At 33.6% G+C, this 20,364-nt stretch overlaps 1 protein-coding gene and 1 non-coding gene across 3 annotated transcripts in view; one reads left to right on the top strand and one right to left on the bottom strand.

Annotated features, from left to right (window-relative positions):
- Nucleotides 1-1,407: 1,407 nt before the first annotated feature.
- Trnaf-gaa (transfer RNA phenylalanine (anticodon GAA)) lies at nt 1,408-1,480 on the top strand. The gene has a single exon. It is a non-coding gene; the product is annotated as a tRNA-Phe (tRNA).
- A 4,206-nt stretch (nt 1,481-5,686) lies between these two features.
- Nucleotides 5,687-20,364, bottom strand: part of LOC128868630 (putative inorganic phosphate cotransporter) — a 132,183-nt gene continuing 117,505 nt past the window's right edge. The window contains exons 2-7 of one of the 2 annotated variants that reach the window (XM_054110929.1): nt 10,214-10,389; nt 8,463-8,552; nt 7,739-8,212; nt 7,385-7,667; nt 7,074-7,315; nt 5,687-6,941 (exon numbers count right to left, since the gene is read on the bottom strand). In XM_054110929.1, coding sequence (XP_053966904.1) covers nt 6,687-6,941; nt 7,074-7,315; nt 7,385-7,667; nt 7,739-8,212; nt 8,463-8,552; nt 10,214-10,389 — 1,520 coding nt within the window. In that variant the 3' untranslated portion in view covers nt 5,687-6,686. The remainder of the gene's footprint in view (nt 6,942-7,073; nt 7,316-7,384; nt 7,668-7,738; nt 8,213-8,462; nt 8,553-10,213; nt 10,390-20,364) is intronic. The other variant, XM_054110930.1, reaches the window with a different exon arrangement.

The raw sequence follows: 20,364 nt of genomic DNA, 5'->3' as shown, positions 1-20,364 counted from the left end.
ACACCGTTGGACTTATCTCTTTGGGGTTATTTGAAAGGAAAGGCGTATCTCGATAAGCCAGCAACAATTCAAGAGCTAAAGGATGAGATAATTTGGCACATTAACGGCATAGAACCTCAATTATGCCTCAGCGTCATCGAAAATTTGGACCATCGGATGGAGGTGTGCCGCCGAGGCCCTGGCAGTCATTTGGCGAATATTTTGTTCCATACGTAATTGAACCATACCAATATTATCATAATAAAGAGAAATTGCAATAATTTCCTAAGAAAAATGGGGTTTATTCAAAATCAACACCGGCCCTTGAAACTTATCCACCCTTTATATTATCTAATTAGGTCGTTTATTTTGTTTAACTTTTTTAAATAAAATTATTTTATTTTTTATTTCATTTATCGTTTTTTGTTAAACTTTTTTAAATAATTTATCTTATTTCTTTTACTGCTGTTGTTTAAATTTTTTAAATTTATATAATTTTTTATTGGATTTTTGGTTTGAGTTTAACTTTTTCAAATAATTATTTTTTTTTTGCTTTTTTTGCTCCATTTTTTATTATGTTTCTTTATTTTTATTATGTTTCATTTTGTTTCTTTTGTAATTTTTTAATATATTTTTTAAAAATGTTTGCCTCAATTAGTTAATTTAATTAATTTGTTGTCTAATTTATTTCATTTTAGTTTTTATTTAATAAGAGTCTATTTTTTATTATTTTTTAATTGATTAATTTAATTAGATTAATTAGATTAAATTCATTTTTTTTTTTGCATTTTAGTTTGCTTTAGATTCAATTCACTTAAATACAGTACATTTTATGTTTTCTTTCCATTTATTGTCCTTTTTATTACCTGTAAATTTCCGTCGCTTTTCCTATGTTAGTTCGTACTCTTTGCTCTGATTTCGCACACCGAATGCGTTCTCCACTTACCAAAAAATATATTTATCACTTTTATTTCATGTCAATATCGTATTAACATTCAATTAAAAGCGCATCAACATCCCACGAAAACACTTGTTTTCCACCGCACCAGCAACGTGGGCGTGCAGAAACATGTCGACCTCCTCAATTTCCAATCATACTTTGCTCTTCTATACAAAACAAACAAGCGCTTGCCTTATTTGATATACATACACACAGGTACATATAGGAATGATAGAATGGCGATTATTCTGTCCATCGTGATGTGCATACATACATATGTATATTCCATTGTTCTGCTATAGAAAAGCACTTTACTTATGAGTTTTTGTTGTAAAGCTAAAATTAAATGTGCTTTGTACTGTTTACGAACTTTAGCTAAGTTCTGAACCAACCAAAGCGAATTTAGTGTGACGCTAAAGTTGGTTTAATTTTTGGGTGCAATTACATGGGTGAGTTCTTAATGGATATTTGGCCAGATTTTCTTATGTGCCGAAATAGCTCAGTTGGGAGAGCGTTAGACTGAAGATCTAAAGGTCCTTGGTTCGATCCCGAGTTTCGGCAATCACTTTAATTTTTTAATTAATTCTATGACTTATTTAAAAAATATTCGAACAAAACGCCGATTTTATTAAAAACATTGCTACCATATTTCCCTCAATCAGCCCGTTGGTAACACCATCGCAACATGACCTCGTCGTCGCTTGTTTACTCACTTTCGTTTGATGACGTTAGCAATTTGCTGGCAAAAATAAAAATAGCAGCAGCTAATCTGTTTACCGGGATTGTGTGCTATTTAAGTAAGCGATTTGTGTTTCACGCAAAGTGTTTATGGAATTCAATATGCCGTTGAAATTCAGCTGACACCAATAAATGCATATATGTTCGCCTATGTGTGCCTATGTATGTCTGCGCATATGCGAAAATGGTGTACCTGCTTGTTTGTGCTGTTCTTGTGCCGGCACCGAATGTTTTGTGTTGACGAAATTGGTGCACTACATAAAAAATAAAAATAATAAAATAAATACAAATCAAAAACAACTGTCTCAAGTAGCTTGCTTCCGCACACGTTTTCACCAAAGTTCATTGGCTTGCTGTCAATATAGAGCATAGAGGTTCCCAATTGACTGAAATGCAAATAAATGCAGACAAGTGACTGTAAACGGTCTAGAATTGCAAATAACCCAAAGATTCTGACCTTCATAACTGAAATTTGCAAAGTGAAGGCCAGAATCACGCCTCCTTCAGAGCGAAAATAAGAGTTAGTGGACAGCAAAAATACGGCATTGAAAAATGTATATTTAAAGCTTTGAGGTGATTAGCTGAATTAGGCCTGATAATCAGCTTATTTGCACTATACGACAGGCTGTAAATTTCAGCTCTTAAAATTAGAAAGAGCAGGAAGAGTATAAAAAATGTTAAAGCAAAACGTTTTTCCTTTCTGTATGACATAGAAATTTCACTTGATGGAAGGTGCTCGCAACATGACGAATCAAACGATAGTGGTATACGTCTAATATAGTTTGTAATCTCTGTCATTGACGTCACATCATTTAGAGCGCAGGTTGTTAAGTGGATCCCGATCCTCTCCTTTCGCGGGTATACTACCTCACAGGTCCCTTGTCTGGCCAGCTCGTCGGCTTCCCAGTTCCCAATAATGTCACTGTGACCAGGTACCCAAATTATTTTTATATCGAAGAATTCTGATGCAATCGAGAGAGAGAGAGAGACCAGGCATACCCTGACTAGTTTCGAATGCACCATCATAGAGCCTACCTTACCTTCTTAACAGTTATTATGCTTGGTAACCGGTAACCTGAATTTGGGTTTGATGGGGAACTCTTTGCAGAATACTCCTCCTCCAACCCTACCGTCCAGCTCCGAGCCATCCGTGAGCAGGTTAACTAGGCCCTGTCCTCAAGTGTTGCCCCCGGTCCACTCCTCCCTTGGTGGAATGTGGGTAGAGAAACTTCCGCTTGGACTAAGCGAGGCACACACTCACACACTGATCCGTTGACGAGGGGATGAACTCAAAGTTTCTGACGATGCTTGAGTGCCCATATGTGAGATTCAGCTTATAGCCCAAGCCCCTCAGTCTGATTGCGGTACGTGCAGCGACAATTCTGCCTGCGATGTTTCTAGGTACCACATTTAACATTACGTTAAACGCCAGGGTAGGAGTAGTTCGAAGTGCGCCACTGATTCCAATGAGTGCAGACCTCTGAACTCTCTCTAGCTTTTTAACTGATGTCGTCCTCTCGAGTGAGTTCCACAAGACAACGACTCCATATAACAGGATGGGCTTTATTATGGTATTATAGAGCCGAAATACAACTCTAGGCGAGAGCTCCTATCTTTTGCCAATTGCGCCCTTGCATCCATACAAGGCGATTTTTGCCTTCCTTACTATCTCCTCTATGTTGGGCTTCCATGTTAGCTTATTGTCAAGGATTAGACCTAGGTACTTCACCTTGTTAGAAAGCCCCAACGGAGCGCCCCCCATCGAGGGGAGTTGAGCTCTGGGTATTTTATATTTCCTCGTGAAAAGGACGAGCTCCGTTTTAAGAGGATTCGCCGATAAGCCGCAGTCTGCTGTCCATCGAATATTTACGTTCAGGTATCCTTGCATTAAATCGTACAGGGTATCTATAAACTTTCCTCTAACAATTAATGCCACATCATCCGCGTAGGCAATGACCCTACACTGATCCAGAGAAATGGTGAGAGAACACCGCCTTGCGGCGTGCCCCTGCTCACCTGCCGGCAGAGAAAGACGTCGCCCCACTCTGCCACGACTTTCTGTCGTTAAGCATTGTGTAGATGACCCTGGAAAGGTCGGCTCCAACCCCCAACAACAGGCCAATGTTTCATACCAATGCAAATACTATTTATGTAGATAGGCGCAGCGAGTTCGAACTGAATTTTCATTGTCTGCGCATTGATTTGAAGCAAGCTCTCGACAGCATCAATAGGAACCGCCTGAGCGTTATAATGGTTAAACAAAGTATATCGCTAAAAATTACTGAGTGATGTTGTACACATCGAAATGGTGAATGCATTCACAGGGTTGATCAATTTAAATACTTAGGTCTCTTCATCAGCAATAATGCTGACACTTTCGCGCAAATGGCGCGACAAATAAAGCTTTCTTAGACACATAAAATCTCGATTTCTCTCAAAAGCTCAAAAGATGGCTTGTACGACCCATACTAAGCGAGGTAGCAAAAGACATTGACCAAATACTGACGCTTGAAAGAAAGATACTGCGAAAAATATACGGTCCCTATTGGCGAGATGACGGAACATATCGGATAAGATACAATCACGAACTCGATGCAATGATTCCAAATGGAAACGCAATACGCTTTATAAAAAGTCAACAAATCATATGGCGGGGGCACATGTACAGTACTACCCAAATGGAGAGCTGCCAGTACAGCGTTCCATAGGCAAGGCGTTAGACCGAGAGGTAGAGGGAGACCAATCAACGGCTGGACACTGATAAGGTTACAGTCGACTTGCGGAAAATGGCGATCGCAAGCTGGAACAGCGTAGCAGCGGATCGATCGTCCTAGCGAACCGTAGCTGTGGAAGCAATGATCTGCACAAAACTGTAGTGCTATAGATGATGATGATGATATTTTAGTAGATTAGTGCGTAACTGCCATTTGGTAGATTTCGCGAGTACTTGAAAGAAAGGAGCAATTTTCTATTAGCGATGGCAAATCAACGAGTGTATTTTTGTTATTAAAACGCTGCTCATAAAAATCATCTGCCCTTCGGAAGCCGTTTATGCTGTATAGTTTAAGGAGAAGGGGGAAAAATAAGGTCCATGGCGTTCTTATTGACCACTATTTCTTGAAGGTAGCTGCTTTTGAGTACCAAAGTAATAAATAAATTACTGATTTCCAGGCAATAACAATGCCAGTCTTGAAATCCAACGTAGAATCTCTCTTGCCAACAAGTGCCACTTTGGACTAAGTAGGCAACTGAGCAGTAAAGTCCTCACTCGACGAACAAAACTAACACTCTGCAAGACTCTCATCATGCCCGTCCTAACGTATGGCGCACAAGTGTGGACGATGACAACATCCGATGAAGCTACGCTGGAGTGTTTGTGAGAAAGATTCTGCGCAAGATTTTTGGACCTTTGCACATTGGCAGCGGCGAATATCGCAGGCGATGGAACGATGAGCTGTATGCGCTGTACGTCGACATAGACATAGCGCAGCGAATACGGATCCAGCGGCTACATTGGCTGGGTCATGTCGTCCGAATGGATACAAACGCTCCGGCTCTCAAAGTATTCGATGCGGTACCAGCTTGTGGTAGTAGAGGAAGAGGAAGGCCTCCTCTGCGTTGGAAAGATCAGGTGGAGAAGGACTTGGCCTCACTTGGTGTGTTCAACTGGCGCCGGTTAGCACGAGAAAGAAACGACTGGCGCGCTTTATTAAAGTCGGTCAAAATAGCGTAAGCGGCAATCGCGCCAATTAAGAAGAAGAAGAGATTTCCAGGCAAGTTCCACAAGAAGAAAAGAGAAAAATAAAAAAACATTTTAAAAAATTTCAGTCCCATTATCTTTTTTTGTTGTTGTTTTTTTTTCCTTGCTCACTCCGCTCGGGAGCATAGGAGCTCGACAAGACTCAGTCTTGCGTTGGTTTCGTTAATCTGTTTTGGATTTCTGATAGGGTAGCTGATTAGCCTGCCGCTACCAGTCCTAAGTAGTGGGAATGCCCACCAGTCGTTGCTTAGGCCTCCTATCCTTAGTTAAGTAAAACTACCGTTTGTGGTTGTTATAAACCCTCTTAGAGCTTTTTGTTTTTTATATTTTATTCATTTGATTTTGAAATAAACTTTTAGTTTCTTTAGTTGCTTTCATAAAGAGTTTTGCAAAAAGTGTCTTGTGTAGTAAAATTTTAAATTATGGAAATTTTTACAATTTGTCTTACAAATTAGATTGTCACTCATACTGATTGTTGCTTAGTTTGTTTTGTCTGCTTTTTTAAAGTTTTTTTTTGTCATACGTCTACTACTGACTTCAGTTTGTCTATATGTCTACATATATCAAATTAGCTTTATTTTTTATTACAATTCCATAAGAAAAAATCGTTTACCACATTTTACTTGGCATCGAGTTATTTTTCAATTCCTGGCGCTAAAGGCACTCATTGGATTTTTTAAATTAAAATAACGAAGAAAAATCAGTTAATAACTCATTTGCAGAGACGCCAACGGTGTATACTCGTATAATAATTATAAATTATATTAAATATTTCTTTTCATTTTTAGATCAATTCTACTTGCAATAAATTAACAATTTGCGGTTTAAGGCCACATACAAAAACACCATCACTAAATTGGCATCACTTACGTATTACATACTTTACTTGGGTTGCATACTTTAAGCGGCAACTGTCTTTTATCCTGCATTCTTTGATTTCCTGCATAAAAGCCTGAAAATATGCTTGCACTTTAATGCTGACTCATTCAGGCTGCTCACTTGCCACACACTGACTATTTGCTGACACTGATTGTGCCAACATTCTTATTGCCTGCCCCGCCCACTCTCGTTACATTACACATATGTTTCACTTATACGCAAATACATTTTCAACGCGCTTAAATTCACTACAACTTAATGTTAAAAAAAAAATATTTTTAATTTAATATTCTTAAACAACTAACTGTCTAACTGTTTTGTCTAACTTGCACAGCTTCAAGTAACGAAAGCGTAACCAAAGGTCGCCGCTCTCGACGCATCATCACTTATTTATTGTCCCGTTTCGCGAATATTCGTCGCCGCCACAGTCAAGCCATTGTCCACTCCAGTTAGGAATCGTGGATTTGCGCCATTCGACGTCAAAGTCGTTGTTGCTGGCATAACTGAGGATGGCTCCTTAACATCATTGGCTGGATTGTCCCACCATTGGCGTTCACCAGAACCGAAGATGTTATAGAAGGTAGCGCAGAAGATGTACACGAAAGCGGCGATGAAGAAAACGATCTGCCACTGTCCCATGGTCGGCTAAATGGGCAAGAGGAAGCGAAGAGAATAAAAACTTGATAAGTTCACAGTTGCATGCACAGCAGCGAAATAGTGGACAATTTAGTAGTCCATAAAAGTGGACACTTTTTAGTAGATCATAATCTTGCTCACCTTATTATTGATTAAGTTTCCAGCGGCAATGGGCGCCAACAAACCCGCCAAGTTCGCCAAACAATTGGTGATGGCCATCAGGAAACCGGCAAAACGTGGCGACAGATCCAAGTGATTGATTTTGAAACCGGAGTAGATACCACCGTTAAGACCCACACCCACCGTCAGAATGGCAAGCGTTAGGGCACGATCACAGCCTGTGTATGAGGCGAAAATAAGTGCCAAACCTGGACCATATTGACCTGTAACAGAACATATTTTAATTATACAAATAAAAATGTCCATTGGTTCATTGCTAAGCTGCCACTCACCAATACTGTTGATAATCTTTCTCGTCGCTGTGTGTGTGAAACGTTGCGATGATATCATCCAATCGGCAATCACAGAAATGAACATCGAGAAGAGCCACATAGCCAGATAAGGTAGCGCCGAGAGCAAACCGTTGGCCTTCAGCGAGAAGCGCAACACTTGTTTCATGTATGTGGGCAATTCTGTCATTAGCGTCTCATAGCCATAGTTGTGGCCCATATGGGCAAGCAGAATGGCATAGAAGGGCAGGCACTTGACGATGGATTTGTATGGAATTGCAGGAACCTGAAATGATGAAACGACAAAGTGTAAATTAGTGCGAGTTCGAGCCACAAGTCGAATTCCCCCCTACTCACCTTTTGATCGCCTGTACCCCATAGACTTGTATTGATGTACTTCTTCTCACGCTCATCGATGCGTGGATGTGATGAGGGATCTTCGTAGACCAGCCATAGGAAGGCAATCGACCAAATCGTACCGACAGCACCGAAAACATAGAAAATCGATGGCCAACCACCAGAAAAACCATATTCGGCTAGCAGACCCGACAACGGCATAGATATGATTGTACCGAATTGTGCGCCAGCATAAACGGCAGCACCCATACGTGAACGCTCGTTCGGCGGTATCCATTTGGCGAGCAATGCATGCGTACATGGCACAATGGGACCCTCACCGAGACCCTGTATGAAACGTACAATACAGAGACCGTAGACGCCGCCTTCGTAAGCGGCAACTGGTACGAGGAAGGCGAATACGGAGTTGATAAGCATACCCCAGCCGAGGAAGTTCATGGCGCCGTATTTCTTCGCTAAAATACCGAAGGGAATCTAAAAGAGCGTGCGCAGAGAAGAGGTGAAATAAGTAGATGTATTAGAATTTTTAATTTTCAATTGATAGTTGAAGATAACGGATGGAGGCAGATGTGGCAGAATTGTGTTAAAGGTTGTTTTTGCTTTGCAAAAAGCGTGCGAGTTGAGTGATCTGTGTGTATGCTATGGCGTGGTTTGTCACTTGAGTCGCATTTTGAAAGAGAGTGATATGAATTTGAGATATTTCTAGTCGAGTTAAGCAACTAACCTGTGTTATTACATAACCGTAGAAGAATGACGATAATATGTAGCCCTGCAAACTCGAACTCCATGCGAAGTCACCGTCTTGTCCATTTTCCTGTTTAATGAGATAAATTTAAAAATTAGTACTTTTCTGTATATAATAAATAAATGCTTACATATTAATAAAAATGTCATTATATAGTTTAATAAATTATTAGTTGCTTGGCAATAAAAATAAAAGGAATGCATTTTTCTAAAACCTCATATTTTTGTCAGAAAACTGCTTATTTATAGAAGTGAGTTTTTTCAGGTGCTGCTCTTTATTTGGTGCTTGAAATGTAATGAAAAAATCGATTTGTAAATATTTATCCAAAAAACAAAGAAATTGTTTTAAGTGCAATTTACATCTGATCGCCTAGCTACTTTCTCCAAATTTGTTATATTCTAGTAGGCCCCTATTTAAGGCATCTCCTCACTTATCCGCAAGCTTTTTAATAACTTCGCCGCCTGCTTTATTATCATTAAGGTTGAGGTTTGCCGGCTCTGAATGGCGAAGTCTATAGACAATAATTAAGGATATATTCTTCTCCACATAGCCAGAAAAATGTGGTAAAAGTCAATTGAAACAAAAGAAAAATTGGAAGGCAGCTGATGTCACAGGCGAGGCTAATGAAATTTTAAGGTTTTGGCCGACTTGATTTGGTATTCTCAGTACTTTCAAACTCTATCTTTATGAAATCATACGGTGATTTAGAGATAACGACAATAGCTAAAAAGGCTCCATGACTGACCGAATATGAAACATGGCCAAGAGTGCACTTAACGCCACATTTGCAGGTTAAACTGCGTGCTACTTCATCGGGCAAACGCTTAAATATATTCTTAATGGTTTATGAAAAGTTGGCAGATTCGGTATTAATGTTTACTTCGAGGTAATCCTAAGCCGGCCATGATAATTTGAACCAAGGCGCGTTCTTTATAAACCATTTTGATCCACCTGTCTCAAGCTTTAGTGTTCAATTGCTTAGCATGAGGAATATTTGTGGGCAGTTATAGAGAAGAGTTTGGGACAGTTGAAACAAAATGTCTAATGGCAATGGTATGGCCTTAAGGTAAACTGGTAAAACGTAAAATTGTTCATATTTACCATGTGAGCCCAGTGAGAAGCTGGAAGTGGGTTGCCCACTGGTTGATTACAATTGATTGTGTTTTCACGTACAAGAGATGGATTGTTTGCTGGTTAATAAGACGTTCGAGCATATCTTGAGTAAATGCCTGGTCTTGCTCAGACAATTATTAGAATATTTCAAAGAACTTTTATTATTTTTATTTTTTTATTTTTTATTTTTTTTATTTTTTAATTTTTTTTATTTTTCATTTTCTTTTAATTTGTTTAAAAGGAAAGCTGAGGCATCTGAGGTGAAAGTTAGGCACAGAGGGTGCTTATCTTTGAACTATGTACGAGGTGGCGCAAAATTAATCATCCTATCAGAAAATTTATAATTTTTGAAAACGGCGTCGTACTTCTATCATATTTGGCACTTGAGAACTACACAGCTGCAGTATACAAACAAACAAGCAAGGGAGCGCTTAAAGGTTAAACTAAAAATTTTCATCACTCAAAATAAATACATATTAGACTGAAGCATCTTTCCTTTTACAAGACTAGTTTTTCGACTCTTAATTTTTGGGATATTTCATTTGGGATTCCTTTATTCATTTTTGTTTTGCTATTCTACTTAAATATATGTATATGTATGCATTTTTAGTACTCACCACAACCGTCAAATTCTGATCGGGACACTCATCATCCAAGACCACATCATCGCTGGTAATGGCTGTGTGGTTGACCATCGCCACAATGGCTACGGACATATTTGTGCGCATCACATAGGCATTGGCCATGCCCAGGAAGAGCATGAAGGTGACAAAATAACGCGTTGAGCAACATCCTGAAAATAGAAGAGCAAAAAAAAATGATTAAGTCCATAGTACAAGTGGGGGAGGTCTGAGCTAAACTTTTTTTTAAAAAAATTATAAACTTTTTGTACTGAGAAATACTTATGGAGTACTTGTATAAATTATCTTAAAAAAAGGTGCTTGAATAAAATAATGTAAGCAAATTTTGTAGCGCTAAAGTAGTACTAAAGTATAACAAAAAAAGGAGTATGAATAGTGCAGTAGTAAAATAGTGTTGAAATATAAAATTAGTACTAAAACACAAAAATAGTACTAAGAAGCAATAGTAGTGCTAAATTATAAAATAAGTACTAAAATACACTAGTAGCTATTAATTATTTAATTATAATAATAGTACTAAAATATAATGATTAATTAATAAAAATAGTACCTACTAAAATATAATTATTAATTAATAAAAATAGTACTAAAATATAATTATTAATTAATAAAAATAGTACTAAAAAATAATTATTAATTAACAAAAATAGTACTAAAATATACTTATTAATTAATAAAAATAGTACTAAAATACAAGGGCAGTACTAAAATGCACAAGTAGTACTAAATTATAAAAATAGTATTAAAATACAAAAATAGGACCAATCAACAAAAATAGTACTAAAATATAAAAATAGTACTAAAATTCAGACTTGACTTAAATGAAAAAATAGTACTAAAGTAAAAAAATACCAAAGTAGTACTAAAAAATGCAAACTTGTAAGCGTTTTTATTTTTATTTTTTTAAGGGATCGCTGCAGTAATACATTTTTCTACGAAATTCTATGCTAAATCTTAAACTATGCAATTAGTACTGAATTTTAAAATCGCACTAAAATGGAAGAACAGTACTGAAATGTAAATGTAGTAGCTGCCAGCATACAAATACAGTACTACAATGCAAAATAGTACTAAAATATATTACAAAACTATTACTAAAATATAAGAGCAGTACTTAACCCACAAGTAGTACTAAAATACAACACTAATACTAAAATACAAAACTAATACTAAAATACAAAACTAGTACTAAAGGTACAATGGCATTACTAAAAGGCTTAAGTAGTACTAAATTATAAACGTAGTACTAGTACAAATTGACGAAAATAGTACTAAAATGCACAAGTAGTTCTAAAATACAAAACTATTACTAAAATACAAGAGCAGTACGTATAAACAAAAGTAGTACAAAATTTTGAAAGTAGTACTAAAACACGCAATTAGTACTAAATTTAAAAAATAGTACTAAAATGTAAAAGTAGTAGCTGTCAGCATACAAAAACAGTACTCTAATGTAAAAATAGTAGAGAGTAAAATGCAAAATATTATTAAAATACAAACATAGTACTAAAACCAAAAAAATAGTAGTACTAAAAAGTGTAAAATTCTAACCGTTTTTATTTCTATTTTTTGAATGGCTCGTCGCAGTAATTCATTTTTCTAGGAAATTGCATGTTCAGGCACCTTTAGGCACCAAAAATACTAGACGCTAATTGGACATTTGATTCATATACTATATTCAAGCGAGCGTCGTAGACGCGACTCAATTAGCGAGGCGGTGTGCTGCTCAGCACGTTTTGAAGCTGAGGCGCTAAAAGCTTGTGAATTGGAGTGAATCGAGGAACTATCAACATGCGACTTGAAAAATGCTGACTATTGGCGTTTCAAGTATTGGAAGCGGTGCTAAAAATAACTAAGAAATTTTCCAAAGCGTAATAAGAACTTTTATTTGGAGATAATTAAAAAAAAATATAAAAAAAAAATCAAGAATAAATCATTGCTGTCAAAGCCAGCTCATGGCATTATTTAAGTATTTGTGGCAGTTTTAGTATTTGTGGCATTCACAATTTCCTCCTATTGCTAATTGGCTTGCACCAGCGTCACTGATCAGAATCAATACAAGTGTTTTGCTCAGGAAAACAGCGTTCTTGAGATGCTGCGCGTGTGGTAGATTTGCAAAATGATTTCCGCGAAATGATGGATTTATTTAGGTAAGTTAAATTTAAGCGCAGCAGGAATGAGCAGATATGTAGTATGTATGCCTGCAAGCGAATTCATGCACTTTTTTGAGCACTCAATGACAGGCTATTAAAGTGCTTTCAAAAATAGACCAAAGAAATTACAATTTTGCACTAATTTGGCATGCTTTGCGAATATTGAGCGAACATTTTTTGGCAGAGTTTGCTTTTTTTGCGCTCTATTGGTTTAAAAATAGCGCCACGAGTTTGACAAAATGGGTGTTGGAAGTTGAAATACAAATAAGTAAAGAAAGAATATGAAATAAATAAAAAAAATTGGAAAAAATTAAAAAAAAAAATCGTACCTTAAATTTAAAATATTTTTAACTTATTGTTTGTTGCTGAACATTCATCGAAGTCATCCGAACTAGTAGCAAAAGCTTCACTGCCAAATACTGTAATTCCTTTGAAATACTTCTAAATTTAGTAAGTTACAGGGAAGTATCAAATGCACTACTGAAAAAAGCTCGATTTTTTGCGCATTTACTTGTGTGCTTTAATTTGGTATAATAGTGAAAGCTAAGTAATAATGAGCTTTTGTGCTTGCACAAAGAAGTGATATTGCCAAATAAGTGACTTACTTTTTACTTATGTATGTCCAGAAAATGAGATGCTATAGTTCATTTCAGCAAGCAATTAGCTGTTAAGAAAATAAGTAAAGAAAAAACACCAAAAATATTTCTCTCGGTGAAAGCTTCAATGAAATATGCTTCGAAACTAATTTCGCTTGAGGTTTATTATTGATTTCTAAATTTTTTTTTAAATCCAATTTGTAGTACTTTTTCTAGTATTATCACAATTACTTTGCAAGGTTTGGCAATTGTTAATTTAAATAATCAGCTTCTCTGAAAGCTCGAATGAAATTTGTTTTGAACTTCGCTTTGAGCCTTTCGTTTAAGCATCTTCTTATATAAATGTATTCAGTGCTTTGAACTAAATAAAATCGAGGTGAACTGACAAGTTTAAAACAATTTTATGGTGTGAGAAAAATATCGACCTGCTAAGTTCTTTTTTTTAATTCTACTTGAATGGAGATATATTTTTAGCTTCATAAGAATTTTCGAGCTTTTATAAAGAACTTTTAAAAAAAAACACACAAAAACGAAAACAACATCTAAGCGTGTCTTTTGAAAGGCCCTAATTTTGCTTTTTGAAAGACAATGTTTGTTTAGCAGATTTTTTTCTTGGCTGTTAGTGGTTTTCTAGAAGAAATAAGAACCAAAAACGTAAAAAAAACAATTTTTGATAAAAAAAACAAATTTCATAAAACAAGTCACATTTTGTTTGAAAAAACAAATTAAAAAGAAAATAAAAAAGAAATTTTTATAAAAAACCATCACACTTTCATTAATAACAAAAAAAAAATTAATAAAAAACTTTTAATAATTTTTTTTTTAATGAAAATTTTTAAATAAATTTTTTATTTAATGAAAAATTTTTAATATGTTTTTTTCAATGAAAGTGCGATTGTTTTTTTTATACATTTTTGTTCTTTTTCTATTTATTTTTATTTTTTTATTTTGAATTATTAATTTTTCTTATTATTAATATTTTATTTAATTATTATTTTAATTATTAAGTGTTATTATTTCCTGTAATTTTATTAAAAAAAATGTTAAAATAAATGTTTTAATAAAAAATCACAATTTCATTAAAAACAAAAAACAATTATAAAAAATTTTTAATCATTTTTTTTTAATGAAAAATTTTTGATATGTTTTTTCAATGAAAGTGTGATTGTTTTTTTTAATTATTTTTTTCTTTTTCTATTTTTTTATTTATTTTTAATTATTAATTTTTATTATTATTAATAATTTAATTAATTATTATTTTAATTATTAAGTATTATTATTTCCTGTATTTTTATTAAAAAAAAATGTTAAAATAAATATTTTAATAAAAAATGTATCAAATTTCTCTCATTTGTTTCAATTAAATTAGTTTTACCCCAGCAACATTTTTCTATGTTTGCATGAGTTTCTGGGAAGCAGTAACTTCGCTGATCGATTGAAAGTTTTTTCGTATAAATATCTAATATTTATTTATTACTAGAAAAACACATCTGCTTTTATCAAGAAGTAGGCTTCTAATCGTAGTCATTAATTACTGAAGTGATTTTGTTAATTCTAAGAGTGAGTCAGTAATTACCGGAGAAAATTTGATTAACTTTCTGTGCACGTTTCTAAGCTTATAATCGGGTTTTCTCTAGCGAAATGAAACCCTCGCGAATTTACTAATTAAATTTCCAGCTAATATCCAATTAGCCACATGGGCAATTAAAATAACCCAGAATCACTGAAGATAAGTTAAGGTAATTAAAAAAAGCTGCAAGCAGAAATTTTCCACTGATTTTAGTGCATGCAAATTTTATATTTTCCGAACATCTGCTTTATACGGAAGAAAATTCTCAACAGTGTATGCAAAAAAATTGCCAAAAATCAATACGATTTTTCAGCGACTTCAAACTCAAACTTTTCTTATACCTCGGCAGGTAATAGCAAACCTCCGAGTGTATAAGTATACCTGTCATAAAAAAGCTCTTTACAAAAACCATTTGCCGGTCGGAGGCGGCTTGAGGCGGTCCCTCCATTTGCGGAAAAAAACATTAAGACGCACACCAAAAATAGGAGGTGGAGCTCGGTTAAACGCCTAACAGAAGGTTAAAATCTAATTTAGTTTCATAAAAGTTTGTTTTAAAAAGTGAAAAGATAGAAAAGTGACAAAAATTTTCTGAAATTTCTTGCGACTTTTGGAACTTTAAATTATAAGCTTACGCAATGAACTGTATTTCATAAATAATTAAGGAAAAAAGAAAAGTTAGCATGAAAAATATTGCGAATATTGTAAAAAGATAAAATGACTTAATTATGGCAGCAAAAGTGTATAGGGATAGTCAAAGATATTAGGAAATAGTGGCTAGTTAGTTAAGTCTGCTTTTTAAGGAGGCCAAAATCAAAAAGTCAGAAACATCACCAAAAAAGCCGTCGCACCTGTGGTATGTGGGGCATGCTCCCACTAACACTATAACAGTCCTCCTTCTCGGCTGAATTCCACCTTAGGACCGTGGTAACATTTCATCAAGGTGGAGCCGCGTTAAGTCTCTCAGAAGATATTTTTACAAATGCTTTTATTCAAAACTAAAAATAAGTGTATTAAAAGCGATTAGATGAAAAGCTGTAATAGGTGCAAAAAATTATGCTCATTGAAGCTGTGAAAATTGACTATAAAATTTGGTATAAGCTTGAGTGAACATCGTTTGGCTGGTTTTTGGTTTCGAAATTCGCTATGGGCATTACGGGATAGAAAGGAATAGGGAATGGAAATATCAAAAAAAAAAAAAAATAGAAAGAAAATAGAAAGGAATAGGGAATGGAAATATATAAAAAAAAGAAATAGAAAGAAAATAGAAAGGAATAGGGAATGGAAGTATCAGAAAAATATTTTTTTTGTAATAGCTCTCGCTCTTACGCAGGCGTTTGCAAGCCGCCGAGAGCATTTCAGCCTTATAAATCATCTACTGCCATTGACACCGTTTGGTTGTCATCCTCCAATCCAAAGCTTTTTCTTCCTTTTTCCCACCGTCCGATTTTTTCTTTTGTATAGCATCACAATGGACGAATTTGATTTCTTGCCCAAGTGGGCCTTCGCCTTCGTGGACGGCCATTTATCCTAACCTAAACTATTCTGTTGTTCAACAGCAGCAGAAAACTCCAGAGCCACAGACTATATTGGAGCAGTAGTTCGGCAAGATTTTAAACAAAAATAAATATGTATAAAAATATATGTATGTATGCATATGAATTTCACAATACATTCCACACAGATGTATTTGTCATTTCATCCGAAAATACAATTGGTTTTGATTAAATTCAATGCTTCATTAACGTATTGATAAAATATTTTTGTTTGTATGTATGTATGTACGAGTATGTAAAGCAAAACACTCACCAAAAGCCACAGAAGGCGAACTAGCAGCGAAAGTATTACGAAAAATTTCGCAATCAGCAAAATAACCAAAAAAAAAAATGCTTAAGAGAAACAAGAAAATGCCAACTGTTACATATACGCACACACACACATACATATATACATACATACAAACATACTCATGCATATGACGTCTCACTGAGTGATTACTTAATTTTCTCTACGAATTGCTCGCGCCTTCTGGCAAGCATATGAATATTTTTGTGTTTATGTGTGTAAATATGTATGTTTGCATCCTACATTCACACATCCATGCGCCTCACATATATATGTACATACATCGCTATATGCATACGATTTTTTTTGCTTTAGCTTTTAGTGCTATGAGTTTCCGCAGACGTCAGCACGATAGTCGAGAACACGTGCGTGACACGGCACCAACGGAAAGCAACGAGCAACGAGCAACAAGCGACAAAAAAGCTTATCTCCGGCAGTGAGTGAAAATTCTTAAAAAAATATTTATTTTTAAATAAGTCAAGTAAAACCAAAGAAAAGAGTAAAACATGTACATATGTATGCATGTTCATGTATGTATGTATATCCACGCATTATTTGTTGTCTTTGATGAGCTCAGCATGTCGGCCGATTTTGTGGCTATTGACTTGCTTAGCGAGCAGATTTTGTACGGCGGTTACATAAGTACAGAACAAATATTTATTTACGCTGGCTTACGCAGAAGTAGCAGGGCTAAATTTCTTCACTTGCTGTGCTCTACTTGCTAGTTGCATACCATATTTGCTTGTATACATACATACATATTTGGAGGTGCCAGTACAGGTATATTCCATTACAATATGTGGGCTATGCAATGTCAAATGGCAAAGATAAAAATGTAATGCGCCAGATTTTTACGAATTTTTTAAGCCATTAAGGAATAACCAAATAAACGAGAAAGGTGAGTTTTGGATTCTGTTTAATATAAATTTTAGTTATTTATTTTTTTCTAACACTAAAAAAATATTTGTATTCTGTTTAATATAAATTTTAGTTATTTATTTTTTTCTAATATTAAAAAATATTTGTAAAAAATTATAAAATAAAATACTTCAGTTTAAATTTTTTTATTCTAAAAAACGTTTTATCTAAAAAATCCAAAACAGAAAATTCAGAAAACAACATTAAATTTTTAATAATTTCTTTCATATATAAAATGGTTTGTTCAAAAAAATTTAATAAACAAATTTAAACAAAGTTTAAATTAAAAAAAATTTAATTCTATTTTTTTATATTATAAAAAGGTTTGTTTAAAAAAATTTTATAAATTATTATGTCCAAAAAAATTTATAAATTATTATTAAGCTAAAAAAAAAATTAAAAAAATTAAATTTTTTGTTTGTTTTTTTCTAGTAAAAACAGATATGCTTAAAAAAACTTTTGTAATTAAAATATTATAAAATACATAAAACTTTTTTTTATATTAAAACTTTTTTTATATATTATTTTTTATATTAAGAAAGGTTTTTTGTATTAAGAAAAGTTTTATTTTAAAAAAACTTTTATCTAAAAAATCCAAAGAAGAAAAATAACAAACAAAAACTTTTAATAATACAAAATATACAAAATGGTTTGTTTAAAAATTTAATAAACAAATTAAAAAAAAGTCTAAATTAAAAAATTATTCAATTCTTTTGTGTTTTTGTTTCTTATATCAAAAGGTTTGTTAAAAAAATGTTATAAATTATTATTAAGCCAAAAAACAAAAATTGTCAACAATTTAATTCTTTTTCTTTTTTTTTTTCTAGTATAAAAAGGTTCATTTAAAAACTGTTTTTAAAAAATTATAAAGTAAAACGTTCCAGTTTTAAACTTTTTTATATTAAAACAGTTTTATCTAAATACTTAAAAAAAAGAGAAAAAAACATAAAATTTTTAATAATTTTTTTTCTTAAACAAAAAGGTTTGTTTACAAATTTATAAAATAAAACGTTTCACTTTTTAATTTTTTTATAAAAACAAAGTTTTGTCTAATTTAAAAATCTATAATTTTTGTTTTAACAAAACAAGTTTCCTTTAAAAAAGTTATTCGAAAACAAAATCGGATGACTAATTTTGCGTCTAAATTTAAAATCTATAATTTTTTTTTAATAAATAAAGCTTTTTCCGAAAAAGTTGTTCAAGGACAAAATAAACGTAAAGAAAAAAATTTAATTTTTATTAATATAAGTTTTTTTTTATACAAAAAGGTTTGCTTAAGAAAATTTATAAACAAATTTAAAAAAGGTTTAAATTATAAACAAAATGTAATTTGTTTTTGTTTTCTCTAATATAAAAAGGTTTGTTTCAAAAATTTTTATAAAAAAAAATTATTATAAAAAAATTATAAAAAACATTTCAGTTTTCAATTTTTTTACATAAAAAATGTTTTGTCTAATTTAAAAGCCTATACTTTTTTTTTAACAAAAAAAGTTTCCTCTAAAAAAGTTATTCGAAAACAAAATCGGATGATTAATTTTGCGTCCAAATTAAAAATATAAAATTTTTTTCAAAAAAAAAACATCAGAAAATAATCAAGTTTTTAATAACTGTTTTCTTATACAAAAAGGCTTGTGTAAAAAAAATTAGCAAAATAAGCAAATTTAAAAAAAGTTTAAATTAAAATGTTTGTTTAAAATTTGTTTACAAAAAATTATGAAATAAAACATTTCAGTTTTTAATTTTTTTATAAAAAAAAAAGTTTTGTCTAATTTAAAAGTCTATAATATTTTATAACAAAAAAAGTTTTCTCTAAAAAGTTATTCCAAATCAAAGTTGAATGATAAATTGTGCGTCTAAATTTAAGATCTAAAAGGTATTTTAATTTTTACTAATTTGTAGTAAGCCATAATTACATAGATCCTTAAAAAATAAAGTCAATAAAAATCTGAGAATTTCGCATATCGCCATTACTAATGACATTTTACTAGAAATTTGCAAAGGAAAATTCTACTCACGGCGATTTGGCGTGGATGGCGCCACAAACAAAACACATGCAACTGTAAGAGTGGCAGTCAGCAGGCAAAATGCGCTTAAGTCTCGTGCTAACCGTGCAAGACCAAGTCAGGCATGCGAGTTGCAAGTGCTAACATACTTACACTCATATAAGTATACTTGTGTGTGTATGTGTGCATGCATATTTGTCCCACTGAAACAGTCACTGGTAAAAATGTGCAGGCATTTCCTATTATTGCCATAAATTAAGCAAAAAAAGATTGCTCAAGCCTGTGTAACAATAACCAGAGTACACCAAAGTGCCGCGAGGGGTGGGTATTTGCAAAGAACGAGTCACCTGCTGGTGAAACTTACACCTATGTTTACTTGCATTTGTTTGGTTTGTGTTGAAATATTTACTATAGAAAAGTGCACACTCATACGAACTGTGTGTATTGTTATGACTTCAGAAATATTGTTACAACAACTCAAATTCCACTTAATAGCTAAATCAAAGCAATTACATACATACACACACACAGCCATATTCACATATAGCAGTGCAATAAAGAGATTTTGTTATAACGAATGAAGTGTGAGTCAAACATTGCCAAGGCAACTCAGCTGAGCACAAAGTATGGGCGATGAAAGTACAGTTGAGTTGCTTGCGAAGCTACACTGATGTATGTACATAGCATATGTATGTGTGTATGTGTGCTTATTATTTGTTGCCAAATAATTATTCGGTTGTGATTTAAACAACCCCAACACGGTCGCGAACGTGACGGAGGGGGAATATTAGTTGAAATTGCATTTGACCAGAGGGCGGCTAGTCAAGTTAGTTAGATTGGGGGGGGAGTCGATTAACTACTAATTTAAATTGGGAAAATGGAGTTGGTGACGCTAATACATAGCCTATCGCTTTCTGAAATGTCAACCCCACCTTCACGTGGTACTTATTTTTTGAAACGAACGAGGCTTTGTAGTCTGATAATAGGCGGTATAACTTCAAAACCTTACGCAGAGGAAATGCTGTAGCCAGTCAGGTAATTGAAC

This window comes from Anastrepha ludens, chromosome 6 (assembly GCF_028408465.1).
Source record: "Anastrepha ludens isolate Willacy chromosome 6, idAnaLude1.1, whole genome shotgun sequence".
Taxonomy (NCBI): domain Eukaryota; kingdom Metazoa; phylum Arthropoda; class Insecta; order Diptera; family Tephritidae; genus Anastrepha; species Anastrepha ludens.
The sequence above is the reverse complement of the archived record's forward strand: the minus strand, read 5'-3'. Positions and strand labels throughout refer to the sequence as shown.